Source organism: Anolis sagrei, chromosome 4, assembly GCF_037176765.1.
Source record: "Anolis sagrei isolate rAnoSag1 chromosome 4, rAnoSag1.mat, whole genome shotgun sequence".
Classification (NCBI taxonomy): Eukaryota; Metazoa; Chordata; class Lepidosauria; order Squamata; family Dactyloidae; genus Anolis; species Anolis sagrei.
This window is the reverse complement of record NC_090024.1, coordinates 191,226,047-191,243,930: the sequence shown is the minus strand read 5'-3', so window position 1 is coordinate 191,243,930 and position 17,884 is coordinate 191,226,047. Positions and strand designations below refer to the sequence as shown.

General features: G+C 40.3%; 1 protein-coding gene across 1 annotated transcript; it reads right to left on the bottom strand.

Annotated features, from left to right (window-relative positions):
• Window positions 1-1,150: 1,150 nt before the first annotated feature.
• On the bottom strand, window positions 1,151-16,404 carry LOC132773666 (acidic mammalian chitinase-like). Its single transcript, XM_060773043.2, has 11 exons — window positions 16,344-16,404; window positions 15,062-15,091; window positions 8,799-9,000; window positions 7,788-7,844; window positions 6,956-7,121; window positions 5,841-5,956; window positions 4,936-5,056; window positions 4,659-4,844; window positions 3,519-3,635; window positions 2,454-2,589; window positions 1,151-1,643 (listed from the first exon to the last, which is right to left on the bottom strand). Exons 1-11 carry the CDS (start codon window positions 16,366-16,368, stop codon window positions 1,327-1,329), a joined length of 1,473 nt encoding a protein of 490 aa, XP_060629026.1. The 5' UTR covers window positions 16,369-16,404; the 3' UTR covers window positions 1,151-1,326.
• Window positions 16,405-17,884: the final 1,480 nt, after the last annotated feature.

Here is a 17,884-nt window from a genome sequence, read left to right as displayed (position 1 = left end):
AATGTTTTACTGTTATTCTTATAATGTATATGTTGTAAGCATCGCTGGTGCCTATGTGAGGCCTCCCTGAGCCCCCCTTGTGGAGAGAAGGGTGGGATAGAAGCGTATTCAATAAATAATTTCACCCTTTTGTGTGTGTGTGTGTGTGTGGATTGGGTTATACTCCCTCTGAAAATGCAGGTACACAACTTGGGTATATTTCTGCACTCAGCTCTGACCTTAGATGCTCAGGCTTGTGCTTTCCTGACCACTGCAGAAACCTGAGTCTTCCTGTTCCTTGGATGCCTTACATAGCTACAATGATACATGCCTTTGTTATATCCCAGTTGGAGTACTGTACTGCATGCCAAATGGGACTTCTTTTGAAGAGTGTTCAAAAACTTAAACTGGTCAAAAGAGTTTGATCCAGATTACTAATGGGCGCTGGCTACAGGGAGCCTTTGTTGCAACAGTCCCATGGCTGTCAGTTTATTTCTGGGCACAATTCAAAATGCTGGTTTTGACCTATAAAGCCCTACCCCACTCAGGTCCAGGCTCTCTGAAGGACCATATCTTCCCATATGAGCCTGCCCAAGTTTCAAAATCTGAAGAGAAGGCACTTCTTCCTATCTCAGCATCTTCACAGACACCGGTGATAGGAACATGGAAGAAGACCTTCTCTGTGGCTGCTGCCACACTTTCAAATTCCCTCCCTAAGGAAGTTAGGATGGCTTCTCCTTTGTTTTCCTTTGGGTGGCAGGTTAAAAAAAATCTTCCAGTTAAGACCTATGCTCATTTGATATAACATCAGAAATCCCAAATGTGTGTCCACACAAGCAGAGGAAAACTTGAATAAAGAGAGTTGCCCAGTTTTGTAGACTAACCCTAGACATGCTTTACTGTACAAAGGCTCTTTCAGACATGACACTGAATGCACATAAGGGACAGTATGTGTTAGTGTGTTTGTCCTCAAACCGCCTGTCAAATTATGGAAATCTCATGAAGGTCATAGGGTTAACTTAGGCTCCCCAACACTTCCTTTGAGGCAGAGACAGAAACCTGAACGGTGTTTATGTGAGTTATGCAGATGGATTACCACTTACTTTTCAAAAGCTTCTTTGTGTGCACTTCTTTGTGAAATCTTACATTCAGCTAAGAGAAACATTGCACATTTTTAATAATATTCCATTATTTTTATTATTTTTCAAGCATCTCAAAAGTTGGGCTCTGACAATGAGTGAATGATAACCAATAATTTGTTGGGCTTTTCCTTTTATCTTAACAGCATTTCTGCTTTTGTGAGAAGGGCAAGAGAAATCCACAGTAAATGAGCCTAGTTGTTGTCATTTAATTTTTAATGGTATGTGGATAGTCACAGCACTTGCAGCTGTCATTAAAGACTAGGTCAGGTGCACAACTCAGGTGATAAGTGCGGTCTCCAACACACATATAGAATTTTCCACTGTCTTTGGGATCTGCATGGATCCCATCAACCTTTCCAACACAAAATGATGGATCTGAATCCACTGGAGGAGTAACTGGAGGATCGATTGGAGGGTCGGTTGAAGGATCTGTTGGAGGATCGGTTGATGGATCGGTTGGAGGATCAGTTGAAGGATCAGTCGGAGGATCAACTGCATCTGGGCAGTTTGGTACAATGGGATCTACAGCAAAATTAAACAGCATTTTAAAATATGTACTAGTGCTAATTATATCATTTTTTTCTCTGCTCACTTTGGGGAGGGGTGAGTGAATGCTGGGGAACATATAGAGATGTGTATGCATACTCAGAGAGAGAGAGACATGGCAGCCTGAAATTTATCTAAAATTTCATTTGTAGTTTTTACTTCTACATGTTCAACAGTTTTTCTCCAGATTTGACCAATTAAAATAATTTGAGAGGCACTAGGAGATATTTAAATTCATATCGCTGTTCCAAGTGATATTGTAGGTGGTTTTGTCAGCAGATTATGGTGTACACCTTCCCCAGTCTAAGGACACAGGAGATACAGGGGATCAGAGAGGTCAAACAGCAATGACTTCACTCTCCTTGCCCCCCCCCCCCCCCCACTAGGCTTGTCTTAGAACACCTACAAAAGCAAAGATAAGGACGGAGCAATAAGAGTGCCTGTATCAGATTCCATAAAATGGAGGCTGAGTATAGTAGGTATACCTCTCTTGCAATAAGTCTACAAGTATTAACTTCAGGATTTTTTGTTCTGCCCTAGTGTGAACAAATAAGAGACCAAATTCTAGATGCAGTAATAACAAACTATTTGCTGACTCACCATGACACCAAAAATCTGCTGCCTTGAAACAGTGTCACTCTGTCTAATAGTAGGATCAGGTTGGTTGGCCATTAATAAAGAAGCCCTGCTAAGTTCAGCTGAAAACAATCCCAGGAAAATGAGTATCCTATTGCCGCTTGTTTTTCCAAATTATTTAAAATATTGCTATCCGTTTTGTCCTCTTACCATTTGTTTCAAGCAATCTCTTCAGTTCACTAATCAAAGGGTATTTTCCTTGGTTACAAAATGTACCAAGAAAGTCATCCAAATCAATGGCCCAAACCATGGCACCTCCAAAATTGTTCTCCTTCAGGTACTTTGCCTTTGAAAAAACAATTTGAAAAGTGTTTTAGTTAGCATCTCCCACTGATTTGTCAAATGTGAATATCTACATTGCATCAGATACTTACTGGCATACATGGTTGACATAAGGAACACTTTTGTACAGTTGAGTAATAACATGTAAATGATTGTTTTCTACTGGCTACAGACCTAAGAGTATCTCAGCTTGGCATTTCATGTGGTAAAAACAAGAGATCATCCTATCACAGCCAACATGGGTAGCTTCTGTATTGTAGAATAAATGCACTTTGACTGTCATGACTCAAAGCCACTACAGAAAGAGTGGCTGAAAGAGCAAAGAAGAGGGATGAGGGAATTAAGCATATCTGCCTCCACAATCACAACCCACATTACAGGAATGTCCACAAAGGACCCTAGGATGTGGCTTGAAGATTTGGACAAGGAAGCAGGAAAAGGTAACAAAAAGCCTCAAGAACTGTCAAGAAGAAGCATTAAATGGTTGATTACTAACTGGCACAAATCAGCAGTCTAGAAGAACCTTTTGTCAGTCTTGGACAACCCTCAACAGTTACCTGTTTGCTTTCCAACCTACAAACAAATGTCTATTTTGGATCTTGTCTCTATTGACTCTGAGCATCTTACAAGTATACTCCTGCCATCCATCCATCAACTCAAAATTACTCATGCTAAGCTCCTGTACATCCAGAACAATGCTAGTTTCTGGACCAACCCTACCAAACATATGAATTAGAACAGAGCTGGCATTGGCTCCTATGGTACCTTTAAGAAAATGTGTTGCCAGAAGTATTTATTCCCTAAAAATGGAGAAGCAGTTTGCAGATGTAGAGACATGTGGCCCAAGCAAGTCCATTTTAAATGCTATATACAGAGATAAGGTTATTAATGACAGAAATGAGAAGGAAGGCTTGAAAATCACAAAAGTCTTACCTTGTGTCTGAAGCTACAAATGTTGTCATACGTAAGCCATACATTATTCTTAAAGGCATATGGGACTTTCTGGTCATCCAGCCACCGCACTTGAGCATCCTTTATGAAATCGCAAATCTATTAGAAGAGTAAAATATTATTGCCAGACTGAGGATTTACCTTGAAAAGCACCAATGGTATTTCTCAGTTTATGCATTAATGGTACTAGTCAAAGATCATGACAAATAACACCATCCACGAATGTTTATACTAGCTAACCTCATTAAAAATTCTGCTCACATATTTTTGTGACACTTTATCATCCTAATAAAAGCATTATACAACTCTGAATACTGTTGTAATTGATTAGTTATTCTAATAATTATTAGCAATATAGTGCTATCAAATTTCAAAGGAGGAATAGTACATGATTGAAATGCTGATTCTTCACTGTGACATGCACAGAAGAGTGTTTTTCTACCATAAACCAGCAATTTGGCTCATTCACTTGCAGGGGGGGCGGGGTCAATGGCTACTTTTGAAACATATTATAGTGTTGGATATCTGTTTCCAAAATGCTCGGGACCAGAAATATTTTAGATTTCAGGGTCGACCCGATTTTGGAATGTTTACACATACACAATGAGCTATCTCAAAAGGCAACCAAGTCTAAACATAAAAGTCATTTGTGTTTCATATACACTTTATGCACATAGGCTGAAGATAATTTATGTACAATAGTCTTTAATAATTGTGTGCATGAAACAAAGTTTGTATACACTGAACCATCAGAAAGCAAAGGTGTCATTTTCTCAGTTACCCATGTTATCATTTTTGGATTTTGGAGCATTTAGATTTCTGGATACTCAACCTGTATTGCAACAGTATTACAATAGTAACTACTGGGGGACTTCAGCTAATTTAAAGTAACTTACAAATGTCTGTCATGGACATATATTTCCAATTTAGGATATCACATTCTCAATGTTCACGCTTTCATATGCTTAAGTCAAGTCTAGCTTATGGCAATATATTTTCAGAGGATTTGACCAAATCTACCCAGTGGATTCCCATGGGTGGGCAGGGGTTTAAACCCTAGAGTCCTAGTCCAATACTCAAACAACTATGCCATACTGGTTCATACGCTTCATTCTGTCATACCTCGAAGTAAGCCCAATATCCAGCCTCTTCTGTATATTGCCCTGCAGGACCAGCCCCTGAGATTGATGTACAGAGTCCTGCTTCACCACTGCTCCAAAGCCCTAAAGAACGTCCATAGGTGGGGAACCCCATGAGCAGCTTCTCCGCTGGAGCACCTTGGTCCCTCCAATACTCCATAGCATATTTCTGCCAAAACACAGGGGGAAATATTTGAACTATATTTTCATCTTTTTATATTAAAAAAAACCTGAAGTTTATGAGTGGATCCTTTACTCACACAATTGAAAATATCAACATCACACCACTCAGAGCCTGCGTACAGTGGGCTATTGCATCCGGTGGTGGAATCCCAGTCACCATGGAAGTCATATGTCATTACACTGATGAAATCAAACAGCCTGATGCAAGTAAAGAAAAATCAATTAGGAATCAATCACTCATCCTATACTGCACTACATTGTCTAATGTAGTGCAGTATAGTGACCTAAAATGCTACCAGTGAGATATGGTATCAATTTACATCTTACACATGCTGATTTGCCTGTGTTTTAGAATGAGGAAGGCTCTCCAGATGCTGTCAGACTGCTACTTGTATCAATTCAAACCAGTCAGTATTGCAGAATCATGAGACAGAATCCAAAAACACCCGAAGGACCACATGTTTCACCCTTTGAGTTAAGAAAGAGGTGCAGTTCAACCCTAGCATCAGATATTGGTATGTATAGAACTGTAACATGGAGTTTAAAATTATTTTTGTCCATTATTTTGAAATACACTTGTTTCCAATGTGTGTTCTTAGAATGTATTGAAATAAAGGTGTCAATTTTCCTTTAAATTAGATAAAAACAAATATTTATTCAATTTTTTTGATGCTTTATCCATCAGGGTGTCCACCCCAGAATAAAATGTTTAGAGTCTTAAGGAGCTATTTTATTCTGAGCACCACAGATATAGAAATATATCCTTGGAAATTCCAAATATATCTTTTTAAAACCAAAGGCCAGTTTAACATACTTTCAAAAATAATGAAATGAATGTTTCCAGGTTTAGCAAATTCGTATTTTGAGGCCTTTCTATAATCAAAGGGTATTCATGTGTCAGAATTTTTCTAAACTGGAGAGGGCACAAACACCGTATATGATTATTGCTGAGGGTCACAGTACATTTGACAATTGTACTTACTTCCCTAAGTTAGCAATTTCATATCCAGCATTAATTGTTTCTACACCAGCAGACACTGCAGCTGTGACCAACAGTCTTGGCTGCCCACCTTCTTTTATAAAAGCATCTCTCATTTCCTGCAAAGCAAAACAAAAATGGTGAATAATAACACTCTTCCAATTATTATATGAGCTAATCAATATACTCCTCAATTAATTATCAATTTAAAATTGTTTATTTGTTATTCATTTTACAAAGGTATACCAACCTTTGTTCCAGAAAAATGATTTCAGGGTGGGCTACATGTTTTCAGCATATACAAACATATACAAAGATGTAAACCCACAATAAACAATGTTTCCTAAAGCTGTGGAAGAACAATGTTAACACAAGCCAAATAAATACTCAAAACATGTCAGATTATTTTCAGGGTTATATGTTAAGAACATTAACATGTTGGGCTTGGCCTCATGTAAGCCGCTCCAAGTCCCTTGGGGAGATGGTGGCGGGGTTATTATTATTATTATTATTATTATTATTATTATTATCATCCTCATCATCTTTGTAAAATATTCTTAAGATCATAAAGATTAAAACCAAATTAGTGGTTTCTGTTTTTTTTCTGTCTGTTAGATTTGCATTTTGTGTTAGTGTGTTTATTTATGCATTTTATTTTTGTGTTTACGATCTGCATTTTAATAGGTACTTTGTTGTAGTGTTGGTAGTTGTAGTAGGTTAAATGTAGATGTGTAGTTTTTAAAACATTTAAAAACTTGTTGCATATTCTATTATTATTGTGATATATATATATATATAGCATTTAAAATATTCTTCAAAAATACATATTTATTTAAAACTATCAAAAATATTTTAAATTTTCAAAATATAAGTTAATGAAACACATTTGCGTGAATATAATTGCACAATTCAAACAGGTGGATGGACAGCAAAATGCATGTGTATGCAAAGTACTTACATAACATCACAAATGGAGAAAAACATATTTTACTGTTCCTCTAAACCCACTTAAAAAAATAGAAACTTAAGCAGATTCACATCTGTAATAATATTTGCAGATGATATGAATAATGGTTGTGAGTAGCTGACATAAAGTAAATTATGTACTCAATCATTACCTGAACCAAATAGGTAAATCGAGCCTTGTCCTCTGGGGGACTTCCCCTAGAGCCTGGGTATTCGAAGTCTAGGTCAATCCCATCAAATCCATACTTACGAAGGTATGCAATCACTGATTTGATGAAAGTCTCCCGGTTTTCGGGTGTGGAGACCATAATGGTGAACCTATGGAGAAATCCAGTCTTAAATATGTGTCTTTTGGCAGTATATACAGTAGCTCCCTTTAGGTCACTCTCCAATCAAAGTTAAATATATTTCAGTGAGATGATGAGGCACTTTGAAATCATTTGGACCTGAAAGTGTTTAGTATTTTGTTGGATTGTATCTTTTGAAATCACCCCTGCATGTTGCTGTTATATTGCTTTAGCCAACCTTTACTACATACAATTGAAGATGATTATATTTTAGGATCAGATGTAAGAAAAACAATCCATAATAATCCAAAGCAATTAAGAATTAGCAATTGGGATTTTTAAATCACCAAAATGATATGCACACCAGTTCTTAATGGCTGCAAGAAATAATGTTAATATACAATTCTGTAAAGTTGATTATCCCCCCAGTAATTGGACCACTGTACTAGTATTTAGACAGATGCATTAGATACTATCAATTATAAGAAACCTTCAAACTACTTTAGTGCTCAGAGTGCTTTATTTTTATATTCCTGCATGGCAAGTGGTTGAATCAGATAGCCCTTCTTCCTTCTAACTCTATGAATCTGCGTTTCACTATTATAAAATCCAATACTCTGAATTAAAACCTAATCTGATTGCCAAATTATTTCACCAACAATGACACTAGCATAAAATGAATAGAGGGGAAACTCACAATTCAGTGCCAAAATTCCATCCGCCAATTGACAACAATGTAACCAGATCGGGATTGCTATGAGAAAACAAGGGGATACAAGAGAAACAGCGTAATTACAATTCTGCCTGTAACATGTCTGTAATATATGAATATTTTTGCACCATGTATCTGAAATATAAGATGTAACTGTACAGTCTACATTGATGCTATAAGTCATTCACATTAATCAGTGACTGGAACACACAAGAACTTTGTAACATGTGTAGTGTGGCACCAAATACTGTGTTTGACATTAGGAGAAATCCAAGAGTTATACTGTTCCCATGAATTCAGATAGAAGAAAAGCTTCCATTTCTGCCAACCCAGTTGTGCATAATTGGGAAATATATCTCCCAAAGAACAGTGATTGACTGTCTGACTAAATATTACCTTTGACTAGAAGATGGACCAGACTCCATTCTCTCCTTTGACACTTTCCTCTCTCCTCAACGTTTTCACATATATTAAACATTAATTTGCTCTTTTAATGATTTTATTGTTCAGTTTTGTTGACATTTTACCCACATTGCATGGTATTTTTCAGGAAAGTTGGGAAATAAAGGGAAATTAATCAATGCTATTTCTAAAAAGAATGTGTCTGTCTTTCTGTCATATATGTATAATTTGGGTTTGTGTGAGAACCAAGTATTGGTCTTCCCATAATACTAGAAACTGGGGTCATCAGATAAAACTGAACAGTGGAAGATTCAAGATATACAATTCAGGGTCAGGGATTTTGGGATCAAGAGTCCAAGAAAACACTTTTCTCCACTTTGGAAACAGAATTCCAAACTGGACAGGACTTTAGTGTTTGATCCCAATGGACTTTTCTTATGTTGTAACATTGACAGACAGTCAAACAGACAGATATAGAAAGTTCCTCCAGTGACTAGCAGAAGCAAATTGCTACCAATCATGTAGAGAAATCCAGAGCACTTTCTATGTATGGACTTTGGATAAGTTCCACTTACTCATCTTAGTAATTCTCACCTCTTTTTTAGTGCTTGGAACGGAACAAAGAGTTCTTCATCATTCCATTCATAAGGCGCTATCTGATTATTTTTCATAGTAACAAAGGCATAAGCCAAATGTGTGCAAAGATGTGGATCAATATTCTCTGGGAAATACTGGGCAGGATTTGGCCTGTATTGAGACCAGTTAGTGAAATAACACAGAAGTTTGTAAGCAGAGCCTGGATAGAAGAAGAAAAAAACATATTTAGATTTAAGAAATATAAGATTGCTCAGTTTAGTTGTGTAGCTCTCCAAAAGAACTAATACAAATTACAGACTATATTTTCTCATTTTCTGTCTTGAGCAAGGATACACTTAACAATTTACCAGAAGTAAATTGATCCTTACAGGATGTTGACCGTTGATGAAGACATTTGAAATTGAAGAACAATTCTGTACCTTGGCTGAGTCATCAGCATCAATCATAATGGGAACTGTTTTGTATTAACAAAAGCTACTTAGTCATGATTTTGAAACTATTGCAACAATTGTAACTTGCTCCCAATCTACTTTACCAGGCATCAGGCATCCCCCTCGATGGACTGTCACCTTGTCGTGGTGAGGGGGCTTGCGTGTTCCGATGAACCTGTAGGCACAACAACTGGAGTCGTGCACTCCCAGGAGTGGCTGCGGGGGAGGTTCCAGACCAAGCACAGTCTGAAGACCCAAAGACCTCAACGGTGGAGCAGGCGGAGGATAACATGGTACATGTTACAACGGCTGCGAAGGCGGAAGAAGGCTGCAACAGACTGAGAAGCCACGGTCATTGTGTTAAACTACATCACCAGTGGAACCTCACTCTGTGAAGTCTGTGTGTTGATCAGTTGTGCACTGACCTCCACACATTAAAAAAATCCACGCACAGGCGTCTTCCAAAGAAAATAAAAACCAACCAACCAAAGTCCCATGGCGATCAGCGAGTGGCGACGGGGGCAGGACTGTGAAATCTGGAAGCCCCTAGTCACAGACTGGCACATGGGCGGTGGGTACGGACTCAGTCGTTCTACCTCAAGGTCCGAGGCAGTTGAGTAGTTCGGCAGCTGTATCCGCGACTGAGCAGCCCTATTGAGGACCCACTCTGCTCACCTCACATGGGGAGGGGGCTAGAAAAGGTGCCCCAAACATAGTCTGCCTCACTCATCCCTGACTGGACTGCAGCGTCCAGTGGGGTCACCACCCTGCGGCCAAAAAAGAAAAATGAACTTCGGTACGTGGAACGTACGGACTCTGATGGACAACAGTGGCAGTGAACGCCCCGAACGCAGAACTGCCATCATTGCAAGGGAGCTGGGACGCTTCAACATCGACATAGCAGCCCTTCAGGAGACCCGGAGAGCAGGAGAGGGACAGCTGAAGGAAGAAAAAGGAGGCTACACCTTCTTCTGGAAGGGACTGCCCGAAAAAGACCAAAGAATGCACGGAGTTGGCTTCACCATCAGAAATGATCTGATGAAACATCTGTCCGAAGCACCCACTGGCATCAACGAACGACTCTCAACCCTCCGAATCGATCTTGCCAAAAACCAACGGGCAACCATCATAAGTGCCTATGCACCAACACTAGATGCTGACGAAGACATCAAGGAGAAATTCTACTGTCAGCTGGACACCGTCCTATCGGGGATACCTAAGGAGGACAAAATCATCCTCCTGGGGGACTTCAATGCAAGAGTCGGGCGAGACTTCGACCTGTGGCCAGGGACCATTGGAAAAGACGGGGTTGGAAACAGCAACTCAAATGGCATCCTGCTTCTCACCAAATGTGCGGAGCACAACCTTGTCATCACCAACACACTCTTCCACCAGAAAAACAAGTTCAAGACATCATGGAAGCACCCCCGGTCAAAGCATTGGCACCTCTTAGACTATGTAATCACACGCGCCAGAGACCGCCGTGATGTGCTCCTTACAAGAGCCATGATAGGTGCTGACGACTGCTGGACTGACCACAGGCTAATTCGATCCTCGATGGCTATCAAGATCGCCCCCAAGCGCAGACTCCAAGGAAGGAAGACAAGGCGCAAAATGAACACCCAAGCCCTTCAGGAGCCCTCCAGACGAGCCCATCTCCAAACAGCACTCAAGGACCATCTACCCACAGAACACCCCGAAAATGTTGAGGAACATTGGAACAAACTGAAGACCTCCATCATCCAAGCCTGCGAAGAAACTATTGTATACCAAGCCAAGAAACATCAAGACTGGTTTGATGAAAATGACATCGAGATCCAACAGCTAATTGACAAGAAAAGGAAAGCCTTCCAAGCATGGCAGAGAGACATCAACTGTGCTGCTAAGAAAAAGATCTATGCTAGTGCAAAAGCTGAGGTCCAAAGAAGGACAAGAGAACTCAAGAACATCTGGTGAACAAAGAAGGCCGAAGAAATCCAACACCTGGCAGATACCCATAATGCTCAGGGATTCTTCAAAGCCACAAAGGTCATCTATGGACCAAGAAACCATGGCATACAGCCTCTACGCTCATCAGATGGAACCAAACTCCTGAAGGACCAAAACTCAATTGCACTACGTTGGAAAGAACACTACCAAAGCCTCCTGAACCGCAGCTCCAATGTGGCCGAAGAGGTCCTCTCACAAATCCCACAACAACAAACCAGGGATGAGCTTGCAGCACTGCCTAGTTTGGAAGAAGTCAGCAATGCCATCAGCCAACAGAAGAATAACAAAGCCAGTGGACCAGATGGGATCCCTGCTGAAATCTTTAAAGAGGGAGGACCTGAGCTAACACACCAACTCCACCAGCTCATAGAAAAAGTGTGGGTGACCGAGAAAATCCCAGCAGATTTCAAGGACGCCACCATCATCACCCTCTTCAAAAAAGGGGAAAGAACAGACTGCGGAAACTATCGAGGTATCTCCCTTCTAACCTCCGCTGGGAAAATCCTCGCAAGAATCCTTGCAAACCGCCTTCTGCCCCTCTCAGAAGACACCCTCCCAGAATCCCAGAACGGCTTCCGCCCCTCCAGAGGAACCGTGGACATGATCTTCACTGCACGACAACTCCAAGAAAAATGCAGGGAACAAAACCAACCCCTGTACATGGCATTCATCGACCTTGCAAAGGCATTTGACACAGTGAATCGCAGCGCTCTCTGGACCATCCTCCAAAAAATCGGGTGCCCTAACAAATTTGTGAACATCCTGCGGCTCCTCCATGATGACATGATGGCAACAGTTTTGGACAGCAGTGGCTCCCAAAGTGACCCATTTAAGGTGGAATCCGGTGTCAAACAGGGATGTGTTATCGCCCCAACTCTATTCTCCATCTTCATCGCTATGATACTTCACCTTGTTGATGGGAAGCTTCCCACCGGAGTAGAAATAATCTATCGGACAGATGGCAAGCTATTCAACCTCAGCAGACTGAAAGCCAAAACCAAGGTTACAACAACATCTGTTATAGAACTCCAGTATGCTGATGACAATGTCGTCTGTGCGCATTCAGAAGAAGATCTACAAGCCACTCTAAACACCTTCGCAGAAGCCTACGAGAAGCTCGGCCTGTCACTGAACATTGAGAAAACCAAGGTGCTGTTCCAGCAGTCACAAGCCAATCCCTCTCCAATGCCAGTAATACAGCTTAATGGTGTAACATTAGAAAATGTCGACCATTTCCGCTACCTTGGCAGCCACCTCTCCACCAAAGTCAACATCGACGCCAAAATACAACACCGCCTGAGCTCTGCAAGTGCAGCATTTTCCAGAATGAAGCAGAGAGTGTTTGAGGACCGGGACATCCGTAGGGAGACCAAGGTGCTTGTCTATAAAGCCATTGTCCTCCCAACCCTGCTATATGCCTGTGAGACGTGGACAGTCTACAGACGTCATATGCAACTCCTGGAACGATTCCATCAGCGCTGCCTCCGGAAAATCCTGCAAATCTCCTGGGAAGACAAGCGGACAAACGTCAGTGTGCTGGAAGAAGCAAAGACCACCAGCATTGAAGCGATGGTCCTCCAACATCAACTCCGCTGGGCCGGCCACGTTGTCCGGATGCCTGACTACCGTCTCCCAAAGCAGTTGCTCTACTCCGAACTTAAGAACGGAAAACGGCACGTTGGTGGACAGGAAAAGAGATTTAAAGATGGGCTGAAAGCCAACCTTAAAAACTCTGGCATAGACACTGAGAATTGGGATGCCCTGGCCCTTGAGCGCTCCAGCTGGAGGACAGCTGTGACCAGCAGTGCTGCAGAATTCGAGGAGGCACGAGTGGAGGGTGAAAGAGAGAAACGTGCCAGGAGGAAGGCGAGTCAAGCCAACCCCGACCGGGAACGCCTTCCACCTGGAAACCAATGCCCTCACTGCGGAAGAAGATGCAGAGCAAGAATAGGGCTCCACAGCCACATACGGACCCACAAGGAAATCCATAATGGAAGACCATCTTACTCATCCAACGAGGGATCGCCTAAGTAAGTACCAGGCATCAACTCCATTGGGAGAAGAAGGGTCATTCTACCAGTGATTGGAATAGTGGTCGGAGGTCAGGTAAGGAGACGTTACTTATGTAAGTACTGAGTTAAGTATACAATGATGCATGAGTGCAGCCACCTAATTTAGGCATGCAGGGACAAGATTTTACATCTAGAGAAACATTATTATCTACCAAGATAAAACTGTATATTTTTTAGATTTTCCCCCCTACAACTACTGAATGATAACATCTTAGCGGCACTGAATTATTGCCAATTGTAAGCCGCCCTGAGTCTGCCCAGGGGTTGAGAAGGGTTAAAAAAATACCTGGTTTACTCATGAATTTTAACTGGTTAACCAAATCCCCATGCTAAGTCTATGAGACGCAAAAAAATAAGAGTCCCTCCAGAACTGCAAGCACTATCTCAAGCAAATATTGACAATTTATTCACACTGTCATTACTTGCAGCAATAGCCGATGTAGCAAAGCAACCAAGTTGAGGGGGGGGGGGGGTGTTGAATGCTCTCATTAAGGAGGCCAGACTTGGTGGAGGTGGTTGACAGGGGCTGAGCTGCAGGCTATTGAAGGCTGCTCTGCCCACTGCTGTGCTCTTTGCTTCAGTGTGAGCTAGGAAGCAGGTTTCAACTCCCCCCCCCCCCACAAAATTTTCAACACCCCCCCCCCCCGAAATTTTCAACCCCTCCCGAATTTTTTTTCTGGCTATGGCCCTGTACAAAAGCACCTGATATTTTAACTATAGCTGGAAACAAATTTGAGTAACTACAAGACTTTAAATTTTCAAAAGTGGAGCACTAGCGAATACATGCAAGTTGCAGAAGTAACCTAAAACTTACATGACACCATGTCCATGCTATCTGCAGTACTCTTCTCCAGCACTACATCTCAAATGAGCTAATTTTTTCCTATTCACATTTTCACAACCATATATAGAAATAGTGAATATGATGACATGGAAACGTTTAACTTTATTGTTCAATTATATATTTTTACACTTTAAGATTCTGTCTAGTTCCTTCATAAATGCTTTTCCGAGTCCTAGACTTCTTCCAATTTCTTGACTGCGGTCTTCACTCAGATTAACGATTGCAACAAAATATGTGACTTGCAGTGCCAGGTTTCAAATCAAGGTCCCAAATTGGAGAGCTCACAAAAAGCAAATGGAACACTTATTTTGCATCAGGAAATTGTGGTACACACTTTAAAAGTGACAGAGGGGTTGTTGTCCAAAGTTCCAAATGGGGGGTTTCTTAGAAGGGCAGCTTACCAAAAGTGGGAAGACAAGAAAAAAAAAAGAGTCTAGTAGTTTTCAAAGGTGGAAATGGGAGAGGGCTCTGAGATACTGCTGGTTAAATTTCCAAAGTGCATGGGAAGTGAAAAATGAAGTGTTGCCATTGACTCCTTTGGGGGATATATAATAAGAAACCAAACAGTACCATGCAACATTAGAGGCTTCTGACATCCATATATTCAGTATTCCATATTCACCATTCCATACAAATGTAATGGTGGATCCACTCCACATTTTAATCTAACATTTAAAAAAACAAGATGCTTAACCTGTTTTCTGATTAGGGTTCAGTACCTTGGTAATTTCTTTAAAATTCAGATTAAAATCAGAATAGATATACCAACTCCTTGATATGGAAACCATCAGACTTCACTACTGGATAGCCTTCAGCTAATAACTAGGTACCATATAGTCTATTGCATTAAGACCTGGTTCTTCTATACAACATGATTTTCAAAAAATCTCAATTAAACTCAGAGAAAATAAACAAGATGCTTACCCAGCTGCAGGTGCAGCAAAATGGTCAGACCTAGCAAACAAAACAGCAGAATATGATTAATTAACAAGGCATATCTCACTCAGAATCATAGTAAACAATCCAATGGCTAGTCTGCCTGTTGTAAGCCATCCTGAGTCCCTCTTCGGAGGTCAGAAGGATGGGATATAAATGCTCAAAATAAATAAATAAATAAATAGTCCATTAATTTACACTATAATAACAGATAACAAGCATACAGTAGGGCATCCTGTCAAAGCTACTGCTTCTATATAGGTTCTTCCACTTATTAGCTCTCTTAATGTTTAATGCACATTATCCAAACCACAGCATTATGCCATAAGGAGACAACACAGAAGAAGGAAGGGCACAATCCAAAATGCCTATTGAGCAGGCAGCTTCAAATGATTTAAGATAGTCAATCAGGACAAATGGTAGACACCAAATTGCTGGTCAATCTGAGCTGGGGATGATACTGCTATGCATTTAGCTATTGTGATTACTTTGTTTCTATTTTGCAGAATATGTTACTCAGTGGTTGTTTAGCAAAATAATATTGGTGTTTCTTAATGTGTTGGATTTTTCTGTTGCAGCCTTGGAATGCAATGTCCATTAGAATTTGGGAAATGTGATACCTTGAACTAAGGTAAGAGAGAGAAACCTGTGGCCCGCTGGAAGTTCAGCTATATCTCCTATCGCTCTTGACTAGTGATGATATTGGATGGGACTGATGACAGTTGGAGTCCAATAGCAGATGCAGGGTTATAGATTCCCCATCCTTGAGCTAAAGCAACTGACAAATGGTTTGGAGATGTGGCCTTTTGAACCCAGTGGCAGAGATAGTGGTGAGATTGCCGGAAGCATCCCTGGGACATGGTTGGTCTTTTGGGATTTTTAATGAAGCATTCATTGCTGTATTGTCTAGAAAACATTTCAGTGTGCTTAAAATACACTCTGTTTCTATGTTTGCAAACAAAAGAAATACTACAAAAATATCAACTTCTTCCAGAGCAAATTAACAACTTTTTCCCTGAACTTTTCAACACTTGGGAAATGAATAACCAGTAACAATACTTTTCTAATCCTAAAGGCAGCCATCAAAAGTAGTCTGATCATGAAGACGTGTCACTCATTTGAGCTATGTCTAATATAAATGTTTAGAATTACCATTATTATTATTATTATTATTATTATATATAAATGCAAAATTAACTGTAGAAACAACAGTCTGCCTTTAGTAAATAAATGAATGTCCATGAAGATTGAAGAGGCAAGAATTGCTTACCAATCCATAGTACCACCTTCGCCATCTTCCCTTGCCTCCAAATGGGACCAGAGATAAGCGATGCTTTATATTGAGGAAAAAATACCAGTTATCACTGTGGAACCCAGACACCTGCAAAATTAGTAATACAGTACTGTCAGATGATATAATACTCAGCCAAAATAGATCAAAAACCCCTTCCAATCAAGGACAACATTTAACGATTGCTTCAAAAACTTTTAACCAAATAAAAGTATATAAAGCTCTGCTGGAAATTAAAAACAAAACCTTTGCCCAGTGCTGAAAGTCTTGCCATATGTGTACTAGTATAGAGCAGCAAACTAGGACCAGCAAATCCATATTCAGATCCATAATTTGGAAGGGTGAATATGGGACAATCAAGGTATTTTGATTCTTCCTAGAAAACAGATTTTGTGTGTGTGTGTGAAGGGAAGAACCATGTCTGCAGTCAAGGGCTTCTTGGAAGAAGGGTTGAGAATAAAAGTGAGGAATAAGAAACAACAAATAAACCTTCAAGTGCCTTCACCTCCCCCTAAACAGAAGAAATTATGGACTCTTTAGGGGAAAACGTGTCTGCATTTCAGTCAAGTGCAAATCATGTAACAAACCTAGCCCTGGAGACCTGAATTTGTTTAAAGTAGCTAGATAAATGAATTCAAGCCTCTAGGGAAAAAATTAACTCTATTGAATGATGTTAAAGGAACTGGTAGAAGTAATGTCAGAACCTTTGGCAATAATCTTTGAGAATTTCTGGAGAACAAGGGAAGTTCCAGCAGAGTGGATGAGCGCAAATGTTCTTCTTATCTTCAAGGGGGGGGGGGGGGGGGGCAAGAATTTACTACTTAATCAGTCTGAAATCAATACCAAGAAGGTTTCTTGAACCAATGAAACCAGTGCCTGAGATTTAACAGAAAAGATTCCTCTCATTTAGATGAGATTTATGGATCCAATGATATAACACATACCTCATAACATGAGATATGTCTACACTTGCTCATTGTTTAGAGTGCTATCCTATACCAGCATTTAACAAACAACTCAATCTTTATTCCGGAAGATAAATTGACACAAATACGAAATCAGAAATGGAAATACCCCAAAACCTGTTCCAGGACATGCTTGACATTCTACACTGGTCCTCCAAGTAGCAGTTCTTGAACAAAAAAGTATTAAAGAAATATTGGAAACAAACAGAAACAGGTGAATTAGAATATATCCACACAATCCCATTCATTAAGCAGTGGTTTGAACAAAGATTTCTTGGCATATATGTTGTGTGTATGGCTATGGGGGACACATAGCCATACAAACAAAATGATTCTCCCTGCATCAGCTTTACAATATTTTATTGGTCCTGCACCAAAATCACTTTGCTACAAAAAATTTACTCAGCTACGCATATGTTATCTACACTTATGTGAAAAACTTTCTCCCACATTTGTTCTCATGACTACTCTTTAAGGCAATTATTAGACTGGAACATGTTTTAGGCAATTATTAGACTGGAACATGTTTGCATTTCCACTACTAATCACCCCCAC